Source organism: Heptranchias perlo, chromosome 15 (genome assembly GCF_035084215.1).
Source record: "Heptranchias perlo isolate sHepPer1 chromosome 15, sHepPer1.hap1, whole genome shotgun sequence".
NCBI classification, from domain to species: domain Eukaryota; kingdom Metazoa; phylum Chordata; class Chondrichthyes; order Hexanchiformes; family Hexanchidae; genus Heptranchias; species Heptranchias perlo.
In genome coordinates, this window is record NC_090339.1 from 14,179,289 (window position 1) to 14,199,347 (window position 20,059).

A 20,059-nucleotide genomic window follows, 5' to 3' on the forward strand; every position below is an offset into this window, starting at 1 on the left:
CAGAAATGGCGATGATCGCTGATGATTGCACAGTGTTCAGTTCCATTCGCAACCCCTCATAATGAAGCAGTCCGAGCCCGCATGCAGCAAGACCTGGACAATATCCAGGCTTGGACTGATAAGTGACAAGTAACATTCGCACCAGACAAGTGCCAGGCAATGACCATCTCCAACAAGAGAGAGTCTAACCACCTCCCCTTGACATTCAACGGCATTACCATCGCCGAATCCCCCACCATCAACATCCTGGGGGTCACCATTGACCAGAAACGTAACTGGACCAGTCATATAAATACTGTGGCTACAAGAGCAGATCAGAGGCTGGGTATTCTGCGGCGAGTGACTCACCTCCTGACTCCCCGAAGCCTTTCCACCATCTAAAAGGCACAAGTCAGGAGTGTGATGGAATACCCTCCACTTGCCTGGATGAGTGCAGCTCCAACAACACTCAAGAAGCTCGACACCATCCAGGACAAGGCAGCCTGCTTGATTGGCATCCCATCCATCACCCTAAACATTCACTCCCTCCACCACCGGCACACAGTGGCTGCAGTGTGTATCATCCACAGGATGCACTGCAGCAACTCGCCAAGGCTTCTTCAACAGCACCTCCCAAACCCACAACCTTCACCACCTAGAAGGACAAGGGCAGCAGGCACATGGGAACAACAGGACCTGCATGTTCCCCTCCAAGTCCCACACCATCCCGACTTGGAAAAAAATTGCCATTCCTTCATCGTCGCTGGGTCAAAATCCTGGAACTCCCTTCCTAACATCACTGTGGGAGAACCTTCACCACACGGGCTGTAGTGGTTCAAGAAGGCGGCTCATCACCACCTTCTCAAGGGCCATTAGGGATGGGCAATAAAAATGCTGGCCTTGCCAGCGACGCCCACATCCCATGAATGAATTTAAAAAAAAAATTGTTTGGGAAAATACTACGTCTTTGATATTTTTGATAAATATCTCGTGTGCTCGCTCAGTTTGTGCCTAAAATGTGTGCCCTTTTGATTTTGTTCAAGAATTTATTTTGTTTTTTTTGAGACTTTGGGCCTGATGAAACAGCATTAGTGGTTGGACTGAAACCATTTAATTAGTAGTATTTTTTATTTGAATTTTTTTCCACTAAATTTGCTAAGTCATTTCCTCTTCTACAGAATGTACACCCATTTAGAAAGCTGTGCCTATAAACTCTGTCTGGAGTTCTGGAAGCATGAGGCAGTCTGGTACCCTTTCTTGGAAACCTACCCTACTTAGATATCCCTGCTCACATACCCTGTTTATTCTCCCCTAGAAGGTAGCAGTTAATCATCTTGAAACCTCTTCTGTTCAGCTGGGCCTCAAAAGCTCCAGCTAAGGCAGAGACCTAACCCTGCGAGATGCTTCTACGCAGGCAGGATCTTTGAGCTCTCCTTGACTCAACTAAACCTGAGAGATGCCACCAAATTAACCTGACCTTACTCTGTGCTTAATTGTATCAACACCCTCCATGAGTCAATATATTCTGTTTTTATGTATAGCGTAACAAAGTGGTACAGTGACCTCATAAAAATGCATCCGTGTATTTTTTTTTAAAAAGCGGTGTCTGATGCTCGGTCTGCACAGAGCTCCTCTCCTGGGTCTAATTGGATGGAAATGTGGAATCTGTTCCCAGAATCCTGTGTAATACAAATGGAGTTTTGATCTTTTTCGATCTCTAAACCAGTCAGTAATTTAAAAGTGCTCCATTAGATTTTCACAAAATAAAACTTTCTCGTCAGAGCCTGTGCTTATTTTTAATGTGTTTATGTTTATGTAGATGAAGACTAGCGTAAGGTGAAATCTCATTGATTCATTTTGGTTTTGTGTAGGACTGCCAGAGTTAGAAGTTTTTATTTCTTTTAAAGTTAGTTGCTAAGGAAACACACTTTTGATTCACCAACGCCTGTGAATTAGCCATGAAGCCTCAAATGCGATAAAGTACCTTGTTCGTATTGATAAGAAGTGGGGTGGGAGAAGGAGGAGGTGCAGCAGGCCAGCTCGGAGGATCAGAAGTCCTGGGAAAGAGAAAAATGTCATGGAGGGCCAAAGATGAAGGGGAAAGAAAAGCAGTTCGGTGGTACTTCTAATCAATGTTTTTTCTCAGCTTGTCAAAAGTAAAAAGTTACTTGCTGCTGATAAGTATTTGAGTGAAGCTTCTCAGCATTATTTCCCATTGCCTTGCATTTTTTTAACTATGGAATTATTCTGTAGTGCATGATGATTTCACAGTCATGGTAACTCTCTCTGCATATCTTATTGGTTTCTTGGCCTTCTTTTGGTAGTTTTATAGTTCTTATCTTGATCTTTCCATGTATATTTCAGAATTTTCTACGCTCTTTTTCCATTGTGACTTTTCATCCACATCAGTTTTACTCTCCTGTTTGGTCTTCAGCTTGCAAATTCCCAAAAGTGAAAATCGAGGAAGGAGGCTTTTTGCACACTCTTAGTTCAGTTCATAGAGTACGTAGGCCTACAGCATAATTAGGCATGGCATTGGTACTAATCTCGCTTAGAGAAACTAGCTTCAGGTAGGAAATTTCACACTGGTTCAGTCGAGGTTGCTCTTCTGAGTTTGGAATTAAGGCACATTAGAATCATAGAATCTTACAGCACAGAAGGAGGCCATTCGGGCCTATTGTGCCTGTGCCGGCTCTTTGAAGGAGCTATCCAATTAGTCCCACTTCCCCCTCTTTCCCCATAGCTCTGCATAGTTTTCCTTTTCAAGTATTTATCCAATTCCTTTTTGAAAGTTATTAATGAATCTGCTTCCACCACCCTTTCAGGCAATGAATTCCAGGTCATTACAACTTGCTGCGTAAAATGAAATTCTCCTCATCTCCCCTCTAGTTCTTTTGCCAATTATCTTAAATCTGTGTCCTCTGATTTCCTGCCAGTGGAAACGATTTCTCCATATTTACTCTATCAAAACCCTTCATAATGATTTGTAAAAGTTTTACTCTCTATCTGGCTCTGCTATACCTGACCTGGGTGTGCCCGGTGTTGACAACCTGGCTGGCCTAAATGGAAAAAAAGTGTTTAATTTCCCAGTGCTGACATCCCTCACCTGACTGGCACAAAAGATCTGATGGTTTTTTTTCGAGGATGGGGAAACAACAGCTTGTGACCTATTTGCTTAATTAGTTTGGGAGCTGCAAACATTTTGCTAGTGTAGGTTTAATGATATTATTTGAGAATATCGTGATCAGCGATTGCCAGAGGAACTGCAATCTTAGCAGAACTTTTCATTTTAAAATGTTATTTTATCATTCTGCTGAGCTTTGCTTTTGATCTTTTAATGGTTTTAGTCCATTGTTTTCTTGAAAGAACTTGAGGGTAATTCCATTTTCACATTATAACAGTGCAGCATATAAAGCAAACAAGTAAGAAGTTTCAATCATCCATCAAATTGCTGAACAAGAACTAATTTCAGCTTGCTGCTATTTAAACTTTGTACTGGTACACGCCTAGATTTGGTTTGAGTGAAATGCACCATTACTAAACAAAAAGTATATCTCATATTACCATAAACATGTACTGTAGAATATAATTATAATGCTACATTATCTGGATACATTTATGCCTTTCATTAATGGAGAAGCTATCTCTGCTGTATTTTTTTCTTTTCCTCTAAGGATTGTATTGTGGAGAAATTTTGATTATTTAAAGTCATAAATCAGAAGGTTTCCTTTCTTGTAATGTTTGTTTTGAATAACACTGGTAGATAATGATTACCTGATTTATTTATTTATTTATTTTGCTTGCAGGTTCAGGCGATTCTGGTGAACATATTTGGTGGTATTATGCGTTGTGATATAATTGCTCAAGGAATCATTACTGCTGTTTCAGATCTGCACCTGAAAATTCCCATTGTTGTTCGATTACAAGGTGAGAACATTTAAAAGATACACACATAAACATCCATAACTTTCAAACCCTGATTTATAAGTATGTTTCAGAATTCTGATGAAGGGTTACACCCAAAACATTCAGTTATTTTTTGCCTGTGCTGATACAGACTGACTTACTATGCATCTTAAGCATTTCCTGTTTTGTTTGAAGTAATCAGCATCTTTTGCTAAAGTGTTAATGTTGCACCGTCCATATTTGGTCACTTTATTGAGGAACTGGGGGCCAGTGAAAGTTGGCGTTGACTTGGGTAATAGGTGAGTAGGACTTGGTACTGGATAAGATACTGGCATTAGAATTGTGGGTGAGTTGGAGTTTTTGGTGGGTGGATGGCGGTTAGTGCACTGAAGAAATAGAGCGGATAGAAGGGCTGATTTTTTTTATAAAGGTCATAGAGAGGTCAAGAAGGGCTAACATGCTGTAGTCACAATCACACAGGATATTGGTGATTTTGAGCAGGCTGGTGTCAGTACTGTGGAGGGATTTGAACAAGGAGTGGTGATTCTGAAAACATTAAAAAGGAAGGCGGGGGGGGGGGGGGAAAATGAACAGAAGTTTGAGAGGATGGCAGGGTCAAGAGTGGGTTTTTTAAGGAAGGGAATGATAGGTATTTTGAAGGTGAAGGAACAACATCTGTGAGGTTTGTGTCTTGGAGAGGTAGTTGAGTGATTAGGAGCCTGGCCAGGAAGGGGCTGAGGGAGCAAGTCGTTGGTCTCGTGGACTCGAGGCAAAGGTAAGTAAAGGAATATTCTGGGGTCGGGTTTGGAGAAAGGAGGTAGAGAACTGGGGCAACAATTTTAGAGACGACTAAATCCATGAGATTATTACACCCATTAAACCTCATCTGTTCAGTCTGCGAACTTTCCCATCAAGCATCTGATTATATTTAGAGTAACCCTTTTCACTTTACCTTTTTGGGTAGATCATTCCAAATATTTACATTTTGGGCAAAAAGAGTTTTTCCTTTGCATCTGTTCTAAATTTATTTCTCTCCAAAATCTCCATTTATGCCCACTGGTCCTGTTTTCTTGGTATATTTTGAAATAATACCCTACATGTACCATTTACTTCTTCGTGCATTTTGAAGAACTGCCTTCTTTCTATACTGCAGAGCTTAATTTCTCTAATCTTTCCTTAAGCTCACTCCCTTTAAAATTGGGATCAGTCTTATTGCTGTTGTCTGTACTCTTTCTAATGAAAGTATATAATTTTGATATCCAGATCACTTATATGGATTAGAAACAATGAGGGTCAAAGCACTGATCCTTATGGGAGTCCATTCACTACTCCCTTCACCCCCCTTAATCAGAAGTCAGTCATGTGGAACACAAAAGTTTTTTTTTGAAAGTCTAAATAAATCATATTCATGTGGGGTATTTAATATCCTCAGAGGTTTGTCGAGCAGAATCCTCCCCTTCTATATCTATGCTGGCTGTTCGTAAATTATTGCCATACAGGTACTCCTCTAGCATATACCATTATTTCACCTATTAATGCTAGGTTAATGGGCCTGCAGTTGCCTGGATCAGTTAACCTTTTTAAAAGTACACTTCTATCTTCTGATGATAACCAGTGCCCCACAAATTTCCTCCTTCGTCTCTTTTGGCAACTTAGGGTGTATACCATCTGATCCAGAGTATATGTTTGTCTCAAGTACCCTTAACTGGATATCTCTGCAATCCTTCCAAGATAGAGCGTATTGGATGCATTGACTGATCGGTCTCATATTTTAGTTATCTTGTTATATTTTGTTCTGTACAGGAGTGTGGTGACAGTTTTATGATTGTATATGTTCGCTTGTGGAATTACATTGATTTGTCCACACGTTTTTTTTTAGTTTTCAAAAAGCTATCGCTGTCTTTAAAACTCTGGATTCTTTCTTTTTGTCATTGATCAATTTGCTGATCGTTGGTGTCTGGCGACTTGACCACTATCTTTGGACAAGATGATGAAAATAATACTGAAGTAAATCGAGATCAACCCTGGTTCAATGAGGAGTGTAGAAGAGCATGCCAGGAGCAGCACCAGGTGTACCTAAAACTGAGGTGCCAACCTGGTGAAGCTACAACTCAGGACTATATGCATGCTAAACAGCGGAAGCAACACGCTATAGACAGAGCTAAGCGATTCCACAATTACGGATCAGATCAAAGCTCTGCAGTCCTGCCAGTCGTGAATGGTGGTGGACAATTAAACAACTAACGGGAGGAGGAGGCTCTGCAAACATCCCCATCCTCATTGATGGCGGTGTCCAGCACGTGAGTGCAAAAGACAAGGCTGAAGCGTTTGCAACCATCTTCAGCCAGAAGTGCCGAGTGGATGATCCATCTCGGCCTCCTCCCGATAACCCCACCATCACAGAAGCCAGTCTTCAGCCAATTCGATTCACTCCACGTGATATCAAGAAACGGTTGAGTGCACTGGATACAGCAAAGGCTATGGGCCCCGACCACATCCCGGCTGTAGTACTGAAGGCTTGTGCTCCAGAACTAGCTGCGCCTCTAGCCAAGCTGTTCCAGTACAGCTACAACACTGGCATCTACCCGACAATGTGGAAAATTGCCCAGGTACGTCCTATCCACAAAAAGCAGGACAAATCCAATCCAGGCAATGACCACCTCCCCTTGACATTCAACGGCATTACCATTGTCGAATCCCTCACCATCAACATCCTGGGGGTCACCATTGACCAGAAACTTAACTGGACCAGCCATATAAATACTGTGGCTGCAAGAGCAGGTCAGAGGCTGTGTATTCTGCGGCGAGTGACTCACCTCCTGACTCCCCAAAGCCTTTCCACCATCTACAAGGCACAAGTCAGGAGTGTGATGGAATACTCTCCACTTGCCTGGATGAGTGCAGCTCCAACAACACTCAAGAAGGTAGACACCATCCAGGACAAAGCAGCCCGCTTGATGGGCATCCCATCCACCACCCTAAACATTCACTCCCTTCACCACTGGCGCGCAGTGGCTGCAGTGTGTACCATCCCAGGATGCACTGCAGCAACTCGCCAAGGCTTCTTCAACAGCACCTCCCAAACCCGCGACCTCTACCACCTAGAAGGACAAGGACAGCAGGCACGTGGGAACAACACCACCTGCACGTTCCCCTTCAAGTCTCACACCATCCCAACTTGGGAATATATCGCCGTTCCTTCTTCGTCGCTGGAACTCCCTTCCTAACAGCACTGTGGGAGAACTTTCACCACACGGACTGCAGCGGTTCAAGAAGGCGGCTCACCACCACCTTCTCGAGGGCAATTAGGGATGGGCAATAAATGCCGGCCTCGCCAGCGACGCCCACATCCCATGAACAAATAAAAAAAAAATCCAACTGACTAAAGTGTTCTTGAGTTCAGACTTATTACCACAACAGTAGCCACCAATTATTAGAATGAGGACAGGCAAGGAATATTCAGGCAGACACATCAGGTAAATAATCTTGAAACACTTAAGTTAGATAACCAAGACACAGATAGATACATTGATATCTTTTAAAAACTTAATCTCATAAATTAAACATATATTTACCCTTTAAGACCATACATCTACTCTTTGATCCATTTGTTATAAAAGCATTTTGGAAAATCCTGAGGACCTGATAAGGTGCGATATTAATGCAAGTTCTTTCTTTCGATAAGACAGTACATCTATCTTGTAAAGCATGTTTCTTTTTCAGCTTTGTTCTTGTTTTCTGTAAGTATTTCTTAGCAAGGACAATAACCGTTTCCATGTAGAGAACATCTCATTAGCCCATATTTTGTAATCTATTAGAGTGAATCTTCTGTTTTGGGACCTCTTTTGTGTAATATCTTCATAAATGATCTGGAGCTAGGATCATTTATGGTTAAATTTGCAGATGATACAAAGCCAATGAAGGTGGTAGACTGCAAAGCTGAACAGGATAAGCTACAGGAGGATTTGAATGTACTTGGGGAATTGAGCAGACAAATAGCAGATTAAATTCAATGTAGAGAAATGCAAAGTCCAGGAAGGGAGTATTACTTAAATGGAAAGAAAATAACGTGCGTGGAAAATGAAAGAGATCTGGAGGTCCTCATTGACAATAAATAGAATGTATCGCAACAATGCTCAGTGGCAGTGAGTAAAGCAAATCAGATTATGGGCTGTATTAAAAGGTCAATATTGAGCTGAAAAAGCGAGGTAATCCTGCCACTTTATAAATCAGTGGTGTGACCGCACTTAGAATACCGTGTACAATTCTGGTCACTGCAGTACAAAAAAGATATTGCAGCTATTGAAAGGATATAGAATAGGGCAACCAGAATGATTGAGGAGATGGATAAATTGGATTATGAGGAGCGATTATGTAAATTGGGCATGTTCTCACTGGAAGAGAGAAGGTTGAGAAGTGATATCGTTGCTACTTTTAGGATTCTAAAGGGACTAGATAATGTCGACCAGAACGAGCTGTTGCTACTTCGTCCAGAACAGTAGAACCAGAGGACACGGCCTGCATTTGAAATTCAAAGCTAATCTGCAGAAATATTATTTCAGTGCAAGAATGGTCAATCTGTGGAACTGCCTCACTAGGGAGATGGTGGAAGCAGATAGTGTTGATTCATTCAAATGCAAATTCGATAGATTTCTTTCAGTAAATAATATTTTGGGATACAGTATATGAGTAATTTCAGACATGACTTATGGTAAGTGTAGCATGCTTGGGAAGAGCAGGTGATTTTTTTTTTATTCATTCATGGGATGTGGGCGCCGCTGGCAAGGCCAGCATTTATTGCCCATCCCTAATTGCCCTCGAGAAGGTGTTGGTGAGCTGCCGCCTTGAACAACTGCAATCTGTGTGGTGAAGGTTTTCCCACAGTGCTGTTAGGTAGGGAGTTCCAGGATTTTGACCCAGCGACGATGAAGGAACGGCGATATATTTCCAAGTCGTAATGCGGTGTGACTTGGGGGGGAACGTGCAGGTGGTGGTGTTCCCATGTGCCTGCTGCCCTTGTTTTAGGTGGTAGAGGTTGCGGGTTTGGGAGGTGCCATCGAAGAAGCCTTGGCGAGTTGCTGCAGTGCATCCTGTGGATGGTACACACTGCAGCCACGTGCCCCAGTGGTGAAGGGAGTGAATGTTTAAGGTGGTGGATGGGATGCCCATCAAGCGAGATGCTTTGTCCTGGATGGTGTAGAGTTTCTTGAGTGTTGTTGGAGCTGCACTCCTCCAGGCAAGTGGAGAGTATTCTATCACACTCCTGACTTGTGCCTTGTAGATGGTGGAAAGGCTTTGGGGAATCAGGAGATGAGTCGCTTGCTGTGGAATACCAAGCTTCCGACCTGCCCTTGTAGCCATAATATTTATGTGGCTGGTCCAGTTAAGTTTCTGGTCTGTGGTGACCTCCAGGATGTTGATGGTGGGGGATATGGCTATGGTAATGCCGTTGAACGTCAAGGGGAGGTGGTGAGACACTCTCTTGTTGGATTTGGTCATTGCCTGGCACTTGTCTGGCACGAATGTTACTTGCCACTTATCAGCCCAAGCCTGGATGTTGTCCAGGTCTTGCTGCATGCGGGCACGGACTGCTTCATTATCTGAGGGAATGGAACTGAACACTGTGCAATCATCAGCAAACATCCCTGTTTCTGACCTTATCATGGAGAGAAGGTCATTGATGAAGTAGCTGAAGATGGTTGGGCCTAGAACACTGCCCTGAGGAACTCCTGCAGCAATGTCCTGGGGCTGAAATGATTGGCCTCCAATAACCACTACCATCTTCCTTTGTGCTAGGTATGACTCCAGTCACTGGCGAGTTTTTCCCCTGATTCCCATTGACTTCAATTTTGCTAGGGCTCCTTGGTACCACACTGGGTCACATGCTACCCTGATGTCAAGGGCAGTCACTCTCACCTCACTTCTGGAATTCAGCATTTTTGTCCATGTTTAGACCAAGGCTGTAATGAGGTCTGGAGCCGAGTGGTCCTGGCGGAACCCAAACCGAGCATCGGTGAGCAGGTTATTGGTGAGTAAGTGCCTCTGGATAGCACTGTTGACGACACCTTCCATTACTTTGATGATTGAGAGTAGACTGATGGGGCTGTAATTGGCCTGATTTGATTTGTCCTGCTTTTTGTGGACAGGACATACCTGGGCAATTTTCCACATTGTCGGGTAGATGCCCGTGTTGTAGCTGTACTGGAACAACTTGGCTAGAGGCGCGGCTAGTTCTGGAGCACAAGTAATCAGCACTCCAGCCAGGATGTTGTCGGGGCCCATAGCCTTTGCTGTATCCAGTTCACTCAGCCGTTTCTTGATCTCACATGGAGTGAATCGAATTGGCTGAAGACTGGCTTCTGTGATGGTGGGGATATCGGGAGGAGGCCGAGATGCATCATCCATTTGGCACTTCAGCCTTGTCTTTTGCACTCACGTGCTAGACTCTGCCATCATTGAGCATGGGGATGCTCACGGAGCCTCCTCCTCCCGTTAGTTGTTTAATTGTCCACCACCATTCACGACTGGATGTGGCAGGACTGCAGAGTTTTGATCTGATCCGTTGGTTGTGGAATCGCTTAGTTCTGTTTATAACATGTTGCTTCCACTATTTATCATGCATGTAGTCCCGTGTTGTTGCTTCACCAGGTTGGCACCTCATTTTTAGGTACACCTGGTGCTGCTCCTGGCATGCTCTTCTACACTCCTCATTGAACCAAGTTTGATCCCCTGGCTTGTTGGTAATGGTAGAGTGAGGAATATGTCGGGCCATGAGGTTACAGATTGTGCTGGAATACAACTCTGCTGCTGCTGATAGCCTATGGTTCCCAAAGCTTTCGACCACTGGGAGGTTTCCTCGCGTTATGAAAGGATCTGTTGTAGACTAATTGATAAAGATTGATTGCCACAGTTAGTCAACAACTACATTGTCGTTGTATCATGTAACTACCAGGATGGTAGAAAGTAAAATAGATGAACTGTGTTCTTTTTCTGTCTAGCAATTCCTATGTTTTTAATGATCACTCACTCACCTGACGAAGGGGATAATCTCCGAAAGCTTGTGATTTTAAAATAAAATTGTTGGACTATAACCTGGTGTTGTAAGATTCCTTACATATGTTTTTAATGTTATGGAAATTTTAAGCATATTATATACCTCCACTTGTAATAGACTTGTGACCATTTACGTGGTCTCAACTAATCAACTGTTAATATCCCACAGGAATAAAAACTACTTTTTACCCAGTGCACCAGCACAAGTCAAGCTCAAGATGCATTTTTCAGGACATAATTATAGTTAAGACTGAGAGAAATACCTGAGTTAAGTTTTTGTATGTCATTGCAATTTCCTCAACTTCAGATTGGCAAATTTAGGGTATGCAAATGAAAGTTGCAGTTTGATCTTTTGAATACTGAATATCTTTTAATATTTTTGAAGTACAAACATTTTGTCGTTGCTACAGAATCAATTTTCTGGAAATTTACAGTGATCCTTGAATATTTCTTAAGCTTATTGTAGGTCTGGGGTCTCTAAACGTTTGTCTTCATTGGCCATATAAATGCATACCAAAGTGCATTAATGTGTGTGTGTGTGTGTGTGTGTGTGTGTGTGTATAAATGTGTGCAAATATCTATCTCAAAGTGCAGGTACTAACAGATCTTGGTGTTCCAGTGTAGGATTTATCCATCAATTGGGCAACAATGCTAAGAACAGGGTCTTTACAAACTTGCAAACCCACAAACTTCCAAAGTGATAAACCAGCGGAAAAAAACCCAAAACAAATAAGAGCAAATTGCCTGATTTTGAGGGCCAGATTGTCAGTCGGCGGAGTTTGCCTGGGGCCCTAGGACAGTAGCTTGGACACCTTTGTTTTAGGTGACGATGCCTACCAAGAAACTTTCCCTTTAGGGCGTCCTGCCAGTTCGATTGTGTGATTGACCCCTCTCCCGAGCCCTTTCTGACTTCTTCATGCTTATCCCTCTTTTGCCCTTTTTCTCCTGTTATCAACATGTCAGATTCATGCCAGTGCTGAGAGAAAATGGATTGTGCAGCACTCCATCTGTTTTGGTTAATGGGTATGAGATTCTCATTAATTTCTATCGAAAACTTTGCAATCAAACTAATTAAAGAAAGTTTAAGCTTTAAAATTTAAGTTGCTTAAAGGCATTTCTATCACTGGACATCTGCAGTGCTTGCCACTCAAACTTCACTGTAAATTAAGTCAAAGATTCTGAGGCTGTTGAAAAAGACTATAATGAAGGATCCAAAGAGATAACTGTTGGACGTGCCTCAGGCTGCTATATACTTAGTCATTCAATTCTCAGTCCCATTCCAACTGGTGTGCCATTTCCAACAAGGGAAAATACTTTTTAAAATGAACCCCACTGGAGTTCAAGTTCTGCTTGAAAGATCATCTCTATTAAGCATGAATGTATAAATTAGCTTGAAGGGGATTCCTGTTTTCTGTTTAGATTGCATCTCCACGTGGCCACAGGGTCAGGGAAATACAGTGGTTATGCCAATACTCTGGTTTTCATCCTGGGAGATTCTTTACTTTCTTTGCCCCATCTCTATTCCATCCCCTGGGTGGGAATCCTACTGCTAATGGTTAGCTGAACTAATGGTTAACAATTGATCTGTACACTAGCTAGTCCATGTCATGAGTGCAATACGTTAATGGGAGTCGTTGGCCACCAGTGGCAGTGTTGCACGACGAGAATGCCCTGGGAAGTGGAGGGAGACTAGGAATGTGCTGAGCAACACATTCTCAACATCAATACACACTAGAGAATATATTTTTTTAAATGTACTGTTTTTTGATGGAAATGTTGTGTTGTATCAAATTTGTTGGGGTCTTTGCCATTTGTCATTCAGGCACACGTGTTGATGACGCGAAAGCAATAATAGCTGCGAGCAGCCTGAAGATCCTTGCCTGTGACGACCTGGATGATGCCGCTCGAATGGTAAGTGTAATATTCATTGCGTAACCTGGATTTTGTATACAAATTTAAAACTTTTAAAATTGCCGTAGACTGCAATATGCTGCACAGATCAGCAGGAGAACTGCACGTGTGCCTGCCATCCCTCCCCCACAACCCACAGAGAATTAAACTGCTCAAACCAGCCCTCATTCTGGCAACAGAATCGTATGAAAGTCTGTGATTCTGCCACGAGGATACAGGAACCAGTCTTAGCATTGTAAACAGAGGGTGCCATCACAGGGATACAGGTCTGCTGCGATGTGAATTAAATGAGCCCAATTTGATACAATGAGCAAATAAACCTGAACATAAATACAAACTTAGATTTTTATTGTACTCTGTTTATGAATTATTTCTTTGTCATACCGTTTTAACTACACACAAAGAGTTGGTTATAGTTATTTGTGTTTTTTCTGGACTGCTAAGTCCAGTCAGTGAGCATTCTGTGGATGTCACTTTTTTAGGGGAATCTAATTTATTAATGTGCTAAGTACTAGATCTGTCATAAAGTGTCAAGATCATTTCATCAGCTCACTCCGACTTGAAAAATTTATTTATACGTATGGACAATTTAATTACTAATTAAAAAAAAAATTTCATTCTGATTCTAATCTTGGTGTGTATATTTTTTTCTCTCATTTTCTAATGATGTTTCCTCAGTCCACTGCTCTATACTAACTAGTTGGAACCAAAACGTCATAAAATATTGTGGAGCATGACTGTGCAGTTGACCGTGGTACTGATTTTTGAAATTAGCAAATGAAAGTTATTTGTTGTGTGAGCAAAATTCTATCATTAGTTGTATTCTTAGTCGTTATAATACATTTGATCTCAGTAATCCACAGCCTTTTTTGATACATTATGTAGAGATTTATAAGTGCTTCTAAGTGTGTTTCAGAACTTGGAACATGATTGAGCAGTTGCATTGATGGCTTGAGTCTGCCATGTTTGTTGATGGGAAAAGGGGATTTAAAAGGAGTTGTATGGCTCTCAGCATCAAATAATGGGAAGGAATGGTTTTTGTTAAAAAAATACTGTAAACTCAAGTTTATAAATCATACTGCTATAAAAATTGCTCCCTCTGTTTAGAGGATATAAGAAGTTATTATGGGCAGTGTTTATTTTCCAAGGATTTTCATTGTCTTGTGTATATATTGATGAAGCAAAGAAATTATTTGTACATACTATTAAATACAATCTTGGGTAATCATTAGTAATGGGATGGTAATGGTAGTTATTTTCTTTTTAAAGGAAACAATAATGCTTCCAAGAAGAGCTACAGCATAAATTATATTCTGTGCACAAGTTATAAAGAGCTAACAAATCAAAAGTTAAAAGAACTGCTAGTGTTTTCAATCTGCTCTTCTAGAAATCTGTGGCCATTAGTATGTATGGAACATGTGTCTTTGGAATCACTTTACTTTTCTCTCTCCTCTCCAAACAGGTTGTAAAACTTTCAGAAATTGTTTCACTGGCCAAAGAAGCTCAAGTCAACGTGAATTTCCAGCTCCCAATCTAATTGCGATGCTCTAACCTCAAATCTGGAAGCTTTACTGAACACACTTATAAAATAGCTATTTATTTTTCATTTGCATTTGTTTCTTAAAATGATTGCTTAATAAAAGGAATGTGGTTAGCAATCTAGAGTTATTTATTAGATTGTAGTTTGTCGGAAAACAAAAGTACATTGAAAGACACGGTAATACTTATTATGGTCCTATCTAGGCTATATTTAATCACTAAAGTGTATCTTCACGGTTCAGTACTGTGAAAAATTCAAAACAACTGCATAATCTGCACCATACATTTATACCGGTTACCGGTACCCATATATACCGGGACATAGTCGCAGGATAAGGGGTCGGCCATTTAAGACTGAGATGAGGAATTTCTTCACTCAGAGGGTTGTGAATCTTTGGAATTCTCTACCCCAGAGGGCTGTGAATGCTGAGTCATTGAGTATATTCAAGGCTGAGAAAGGCAGATTTCTGGACTCGAGGGGAATCGAGAGATATGGCGATCTGACAGGAAAGTGGAGTTGAGGTCTAAGATCAGCCATGATCTTATTGAATGGCGGAGCAGGGTCGAGGGGCCACGTGGCCTACTCCTGCTCCTATTTCTTATTTTCTTACCTGCTTAGCACCAGGCATTTTTTATTTTGTTCATGCAGCTATGAACCAAGTGGTCAGTAAAATAACCAGATTTTGAACAAAACTTCACAAGTGGCATCTTCTAATGTGCAACTTGAGACTGGCCATTAATACAGGTGAAATTTGAGCACCTGCATTAAAATAGTGAAGAGCGGAATGTCATACGAACGCTTTAAATGTTCATTTGTTAAATTGCCAACAGCCTTTTCTTGCTTTTAGTTCCTTCATGTAATGGCCATGCAACGTGCTCTAGCTTTGCATGTGTAAACACAGTTTTGTCATGCTGTAAATGTTTGATTTCTCCACTCATCTTACTTCAATTCTGCTTTTGTGGAGAATACAGGGAATGGGGCATTTTTGTGAGTATTGCTTGCCACTAGTTTACAGTAGGCCAAACTACATTTAAGTATGCATCACTTCAATTTGTACAGAAGATTGTAATATCAGCATTTTTAATTAATTCCTAAATGTTATCAATAATTATCCAACCTCAATGAAGCAGCACTGTTTAAATGTTGACTTAGTAAGCTTATTAAACAAAATGTATTCTTTGCACGTGACCTTTGTGTCACTTGATTTTGTTTTTTTGTATGATTAAAAATATTCAGTTTTAGTGTGCCTCTCCCTCGAGACAGTTAAGACACTGGTCATCAGAGAATCCTACCCACCACAAACCTGATTGTAGTAGAAATCTGGAATTCTCTCCCCTAAAAGACTGTGGGTGCTGGGACAATTGGAGCTTTCAAGACTGAGATCGATAGATTTTTATTAGGTAAGGATATCAAAGGATATGGAGCTAAGGCGGGTAAATGGAGTTTAGGTACAGATCAGTCATGATCTAATTGAATGGCGGAGCAGGCTTGAGGGGCTGAATGGCCTTCTCCTGTTCCTATGAGTGACCTAGAAAATGAAACTTAGCTGTCCTACTCCAAGTTGTTGAAATAGATACTGTGCTGCAGAACTAGCTCAGAAACCATGTATAGAGATCATAATGACTTAAATTTCGCTCAGAATTTGTGAGAAGTAACCATAGCTTGCTTGCTCCTGTATGGGCAAGCGAAGCAAGAAAAGCAAAATAGTGGACTTCTGACTTAGGTCATCAGTTGTTAGAACATCCGTTACATTTCAAAAACTTACAAAGTATTTACACAAAAAAAGTATGAGGAAAAGTGAATTCCAGTGCTGTGAGGTGTAGTTGGGAGGGAGTCTCGGTATCCTGAAAGTTCCCAATACTGCTGTACAAAATCTTAAATGGTTGACTGGATGAATTGCCTTGTTTAACTTCTTGAAACAACTCTGGCCGTGCAGGCTTTCTCACAGCAGTGATAAATTCTGGTTGTGAGGTTACCTCTGTTGTAATTGTCTGGTGATCTTTTATTTTTGTCTCTCATTGTCATTAAAGTGTCTCTGTTTAGTTCACTGAATATTACACAATGTGGTATTTATAGATATTTATAGAAGAAGTGAAAATGCCAGCTCAAAATGAAATGTAGACTAATGTCATCTGGGCTGCAGTTCGTCTTAAACTTAAATACAGGTTGTGTGCCGGTGATGGGACTAGTGGAGTTATTTCATTAACACAGCCCGTCACTATTTTGTGAAAATAATTTCAAAAACCTATCTAGTGTCAAGTTGCCCTTTTCATTGTTACAAAACAGAGAAGAATTATGAACATTGAAGATCATTTTATTTCAAGGTTTTAACGATAGCCAATACAGCCAAATGAGAAATTGTTTTTAATTAATTATTTTTCCTTTTGAAGGAGAATTTCAAATTAAGCGCACATATATTTAATGACCAAATCTTAATGAGTCTACATCTAATTATGTGTGAGAAAGAATTTGCAGTTTTACAGCTTTGAATTTGAAGATTTTATTGCAGTGTTTTGAGGAGTGGAATAAAGAACGTGAGCGACCTTATGAACTTTGGCAAATAATCTGAAGTTACTTGCATTACACAAACATTCACATTTATATAACTAGATAGCTTGGCCTGCCAACATCCCTCGAAACTTCTGGAGAAATGCAGTCATCTCAGAAACCATGGAAGGCCAAGCTCTTGCCTCTGGTGTTTGATGTCATGTGTGAAGTCTAGTTTACCCTATTTAGAAGTGTTTCCCATGTTTTGAAATGATGGCGATAGTTTGGTCAATATAAACGTACAAGCAAGGTTTCAGGGTTTGCGTGCATGGCACAGGCTTGGGTAAATGTATATTATCGTGGCATTTGGTGAGAAGTCAAACTGATGAATCCATGGTGGGATAGATTGATAACTGTTATAATTTGAAAAAAAAAATAAAAGACTATTTGATTTTTATAAATATTCAAAACTCTTCATTTTTCATGTAACTTGCTGGTTTAGATTCACTTCTGGTTCTGAGATATTTTGTGATTTATGGATTTAAACGCATTGGCAGCGCAGCTTGCCAAGAAACCAGTCTATTCTTTACCCTTCAGCTCTTGAGACTAAAGTTTGGATTGCCTCTCAGTATTGGCTATCAAGAGGTGACCAAATCTTAGTTGCCTTTGCCCAATTCAGAGCATGACTATTTGGAAGCAAAAGTTTGGCAATCCAGGTATTAAAAAGTACTAGGACTAGGCTTTGCAATCATGGAAATAACATCCATTACCATGTGGGAAAGTGTATTTTGTTTCCACTTAAGGATAGAATGTATTGTTTTGATGAGTCAATGACCAAACACGTCACTATTAGAGTGGTGAGCTTTGACTAGTTTATTTTAATAATTGCTTATAATAACCTCTTGTCAGTTTAAATTGGCTCAAGAGTAAAGGGGTATCATTATGCTATTGGATTGGTCGGGTGCCAGTGTAACTTTTGTGTTCCAGTAGGCAAATTATCATTGGAAGCATTTTGCAATGCATTTCTTTGATTGTAGAAATAAAGAAAAAGTCTTAGTAGTTTAACTTTTGCTTCTCCTTTTCCTTCTTTCATTGTCACCACCACCTCCCTCGACCCCTCCACTGTCTCTGATTTGTCACGCTGCTTGTCCGACATCAGGATGAGCAAAAATTTCCTCCAACTAAATATTGGGAGGTCCCTAGCCACCAACTCCATCCCTCTCCCTGGCCACTGTCTGAGGCTGAACCAGACCGTTCTCAACCTTGGCGTTCTATTTGACCCTGAAATGAGCTTCTGACTACATATCCGCTCCGTCACCAATACTGCCTACTTCCACCTCTGCAACATCACCCTGCCGCAGCTCATCTGGTGCTAAAGCCCTCATCCATGCCTTTATTATCTCTAGACTTGACTATTCCAATGCTCTCCTGTCTGGCCTCCCATCTTTCACGGTCCATAAACTTGTGCTCATCCAAAACTCTGCTGTCCATATCCTAACTCGCACCAAGTCCCGTTCATCCATCACCCCTATGCTCGCTGACCTACATTAGCTCCTGGTCTGAGAATGCCTCAATTTTAAAATTCTCATCCTTGTTTTCAAATCTCTCCATGGCCTCACCCCTCCCTATCTCTGTAACCTCCTCCAGCCCTACAACCCTCCAAGATCTCTGCAGTCCTCCAATTCTTGCCTCTTGCACATCCCTAATTTTAATCGCTCCACCATTGGCAGCCGTGCCTTCAACTGCCTAGGCCCTAAGCTCTGGAATTCCCTCCCTGAACCTCTCCATCTCTCTACCCCTCTCTCCTCCTTTAAAATGCTCCTTAAAACCTACCTCTTTGACCAAGCTTTTGGCCACCTGTCTTAATATCCTTATGTGGCTCAGTGTCAAATTTTATTTGAAAATCACTCCTGTGGAGCACCTTGGGACGTTTTACTATGTTAAGGGTGCTATATAAATGCAAGTTGTTGCTTGCATTAGCTAGTTGGTTAAGTTGTTTCCTGTGACATAAATACACATTAGGGCATGATGGATTACTGCATTTGTTTCTTGTAAACATATGACAAAATTATATATATCACAATAACATGGAATTTTACCCATTGAATTTTCTTTTGTGTCTTAATATCTTCATTAAAGTTTTAGCTTGGCCTCTCTCAAAAGCCTGGCTGGAATCACATTGGGAGGATTTTCTCCCCCAGTTAGGCAGGCGGGACGAAGGACAGAGTTGGGGCACCTGTTGCTGGGGCCGTGACCATGTCTCTCCTCGTTTCTTAGATAGCGAACGTCAGCATCAATTACCAGTTATGCTAGAATTGCCAGCGCAAATATAGGTGGCTATATTCAAACCAGGCAGTAATGCTGGGAAAATGTAAGTCGTTTCTCTATGCATAATGGTAATGAATTATAATAGGTATTCAACTAAATTTTTAAATAAATCTATTAATTCTTCAGCAAGTGTTGAACAAAGAGAGAAAAATTGTCTTTCCTCATCCTAATTGGAGTTATTTTTTTCTTTTTGCCAAAAGAAATATTAGTTGAATTGTGAAAGCTTCTTGGGTAAACAGAAAAGCTCATCACTTGTGTTTACATTTTCTATTAACAAATGTTTGAATTAGTGACAGCTGTGAGACAGTGGAAGAGAGAGCGAGCGAGAGATATGTGCAGGAACAAATCACAAAACACTGAACTTAATGTTTGCAGAGAGCTCTTGGAAACTTACAAACCAGTAGTTCCAGATGCTGGACTGCCTATCCACCTTCCCCCCCCCACCCCCCCCCGACCCCCCACCCCCACTCCTTGGGCTGCCATAGAAATGCCTTCCCTCTCCCCTCATTACTGTTCTACCAAACCCCAGGAACCAGAACCATCTCCTTGATTCTATCAAATCCCAGGACCATCTCCAGTGCTGCTAACCCCCATTACTCCCAGTACTGCTATTCCAGGTACTTGTCTCCAACTAGTACATCTTGCATACCATCTTGCTGACTATCCTCAGTTTTAAAAATGGTAAAGCATATAAAATACTAAGGTAAAGGAATTTATATAAAATAAAGACCACTCGTTTATGGTTTTCACATAATAATGGAGAGAATTCTGGAATTCAAATCCCAAAGCACCCAGAAAAGTCTCAGAATACTGTGTAATAAAAATGGAATTTGACTTGTTCAGTCATGACAAATC

The 20,059-nt window shown here is 41.1% G+C and overlaps 1 protein-coding gene across 1 annotated transcript in view; it reads left to right on the top strand.

The window, feature by feature from the left end:
- The window catches only part of LOC137332880 (succinate--CoA ligase [ADP-forming] subunit beta, mitochondrial-like), a 79,418-nt gene extending 62,081 nt beyond the window's left edge, over nucleotides 1-17,337 (top strand). Inside the window, exons 9-11 of the mRNA XM_067996861.1 lie at nucleotides 3,786-3,906; nucleotides 12,761-12,849; nucleotides 14,312-17,337. Of these exons, the coding sequence (XP_067852962.1) occupies nucleotides 3,786-3,906; nucleotides 12,761-12,849; nucleotides 14,312-14,386 (285 nt within the window). The 3' untranslated portion in view covers nucleotides 14,387-17,337. The remainder of the gene's footprint in view (nucleotides 1-3,785; nucleotides 3,907-12,760; nucleotides 12,850-14,311) is intronic.
- Nucleotides 17,338-20,059: the final 2,722 nt, after the last annotated feature.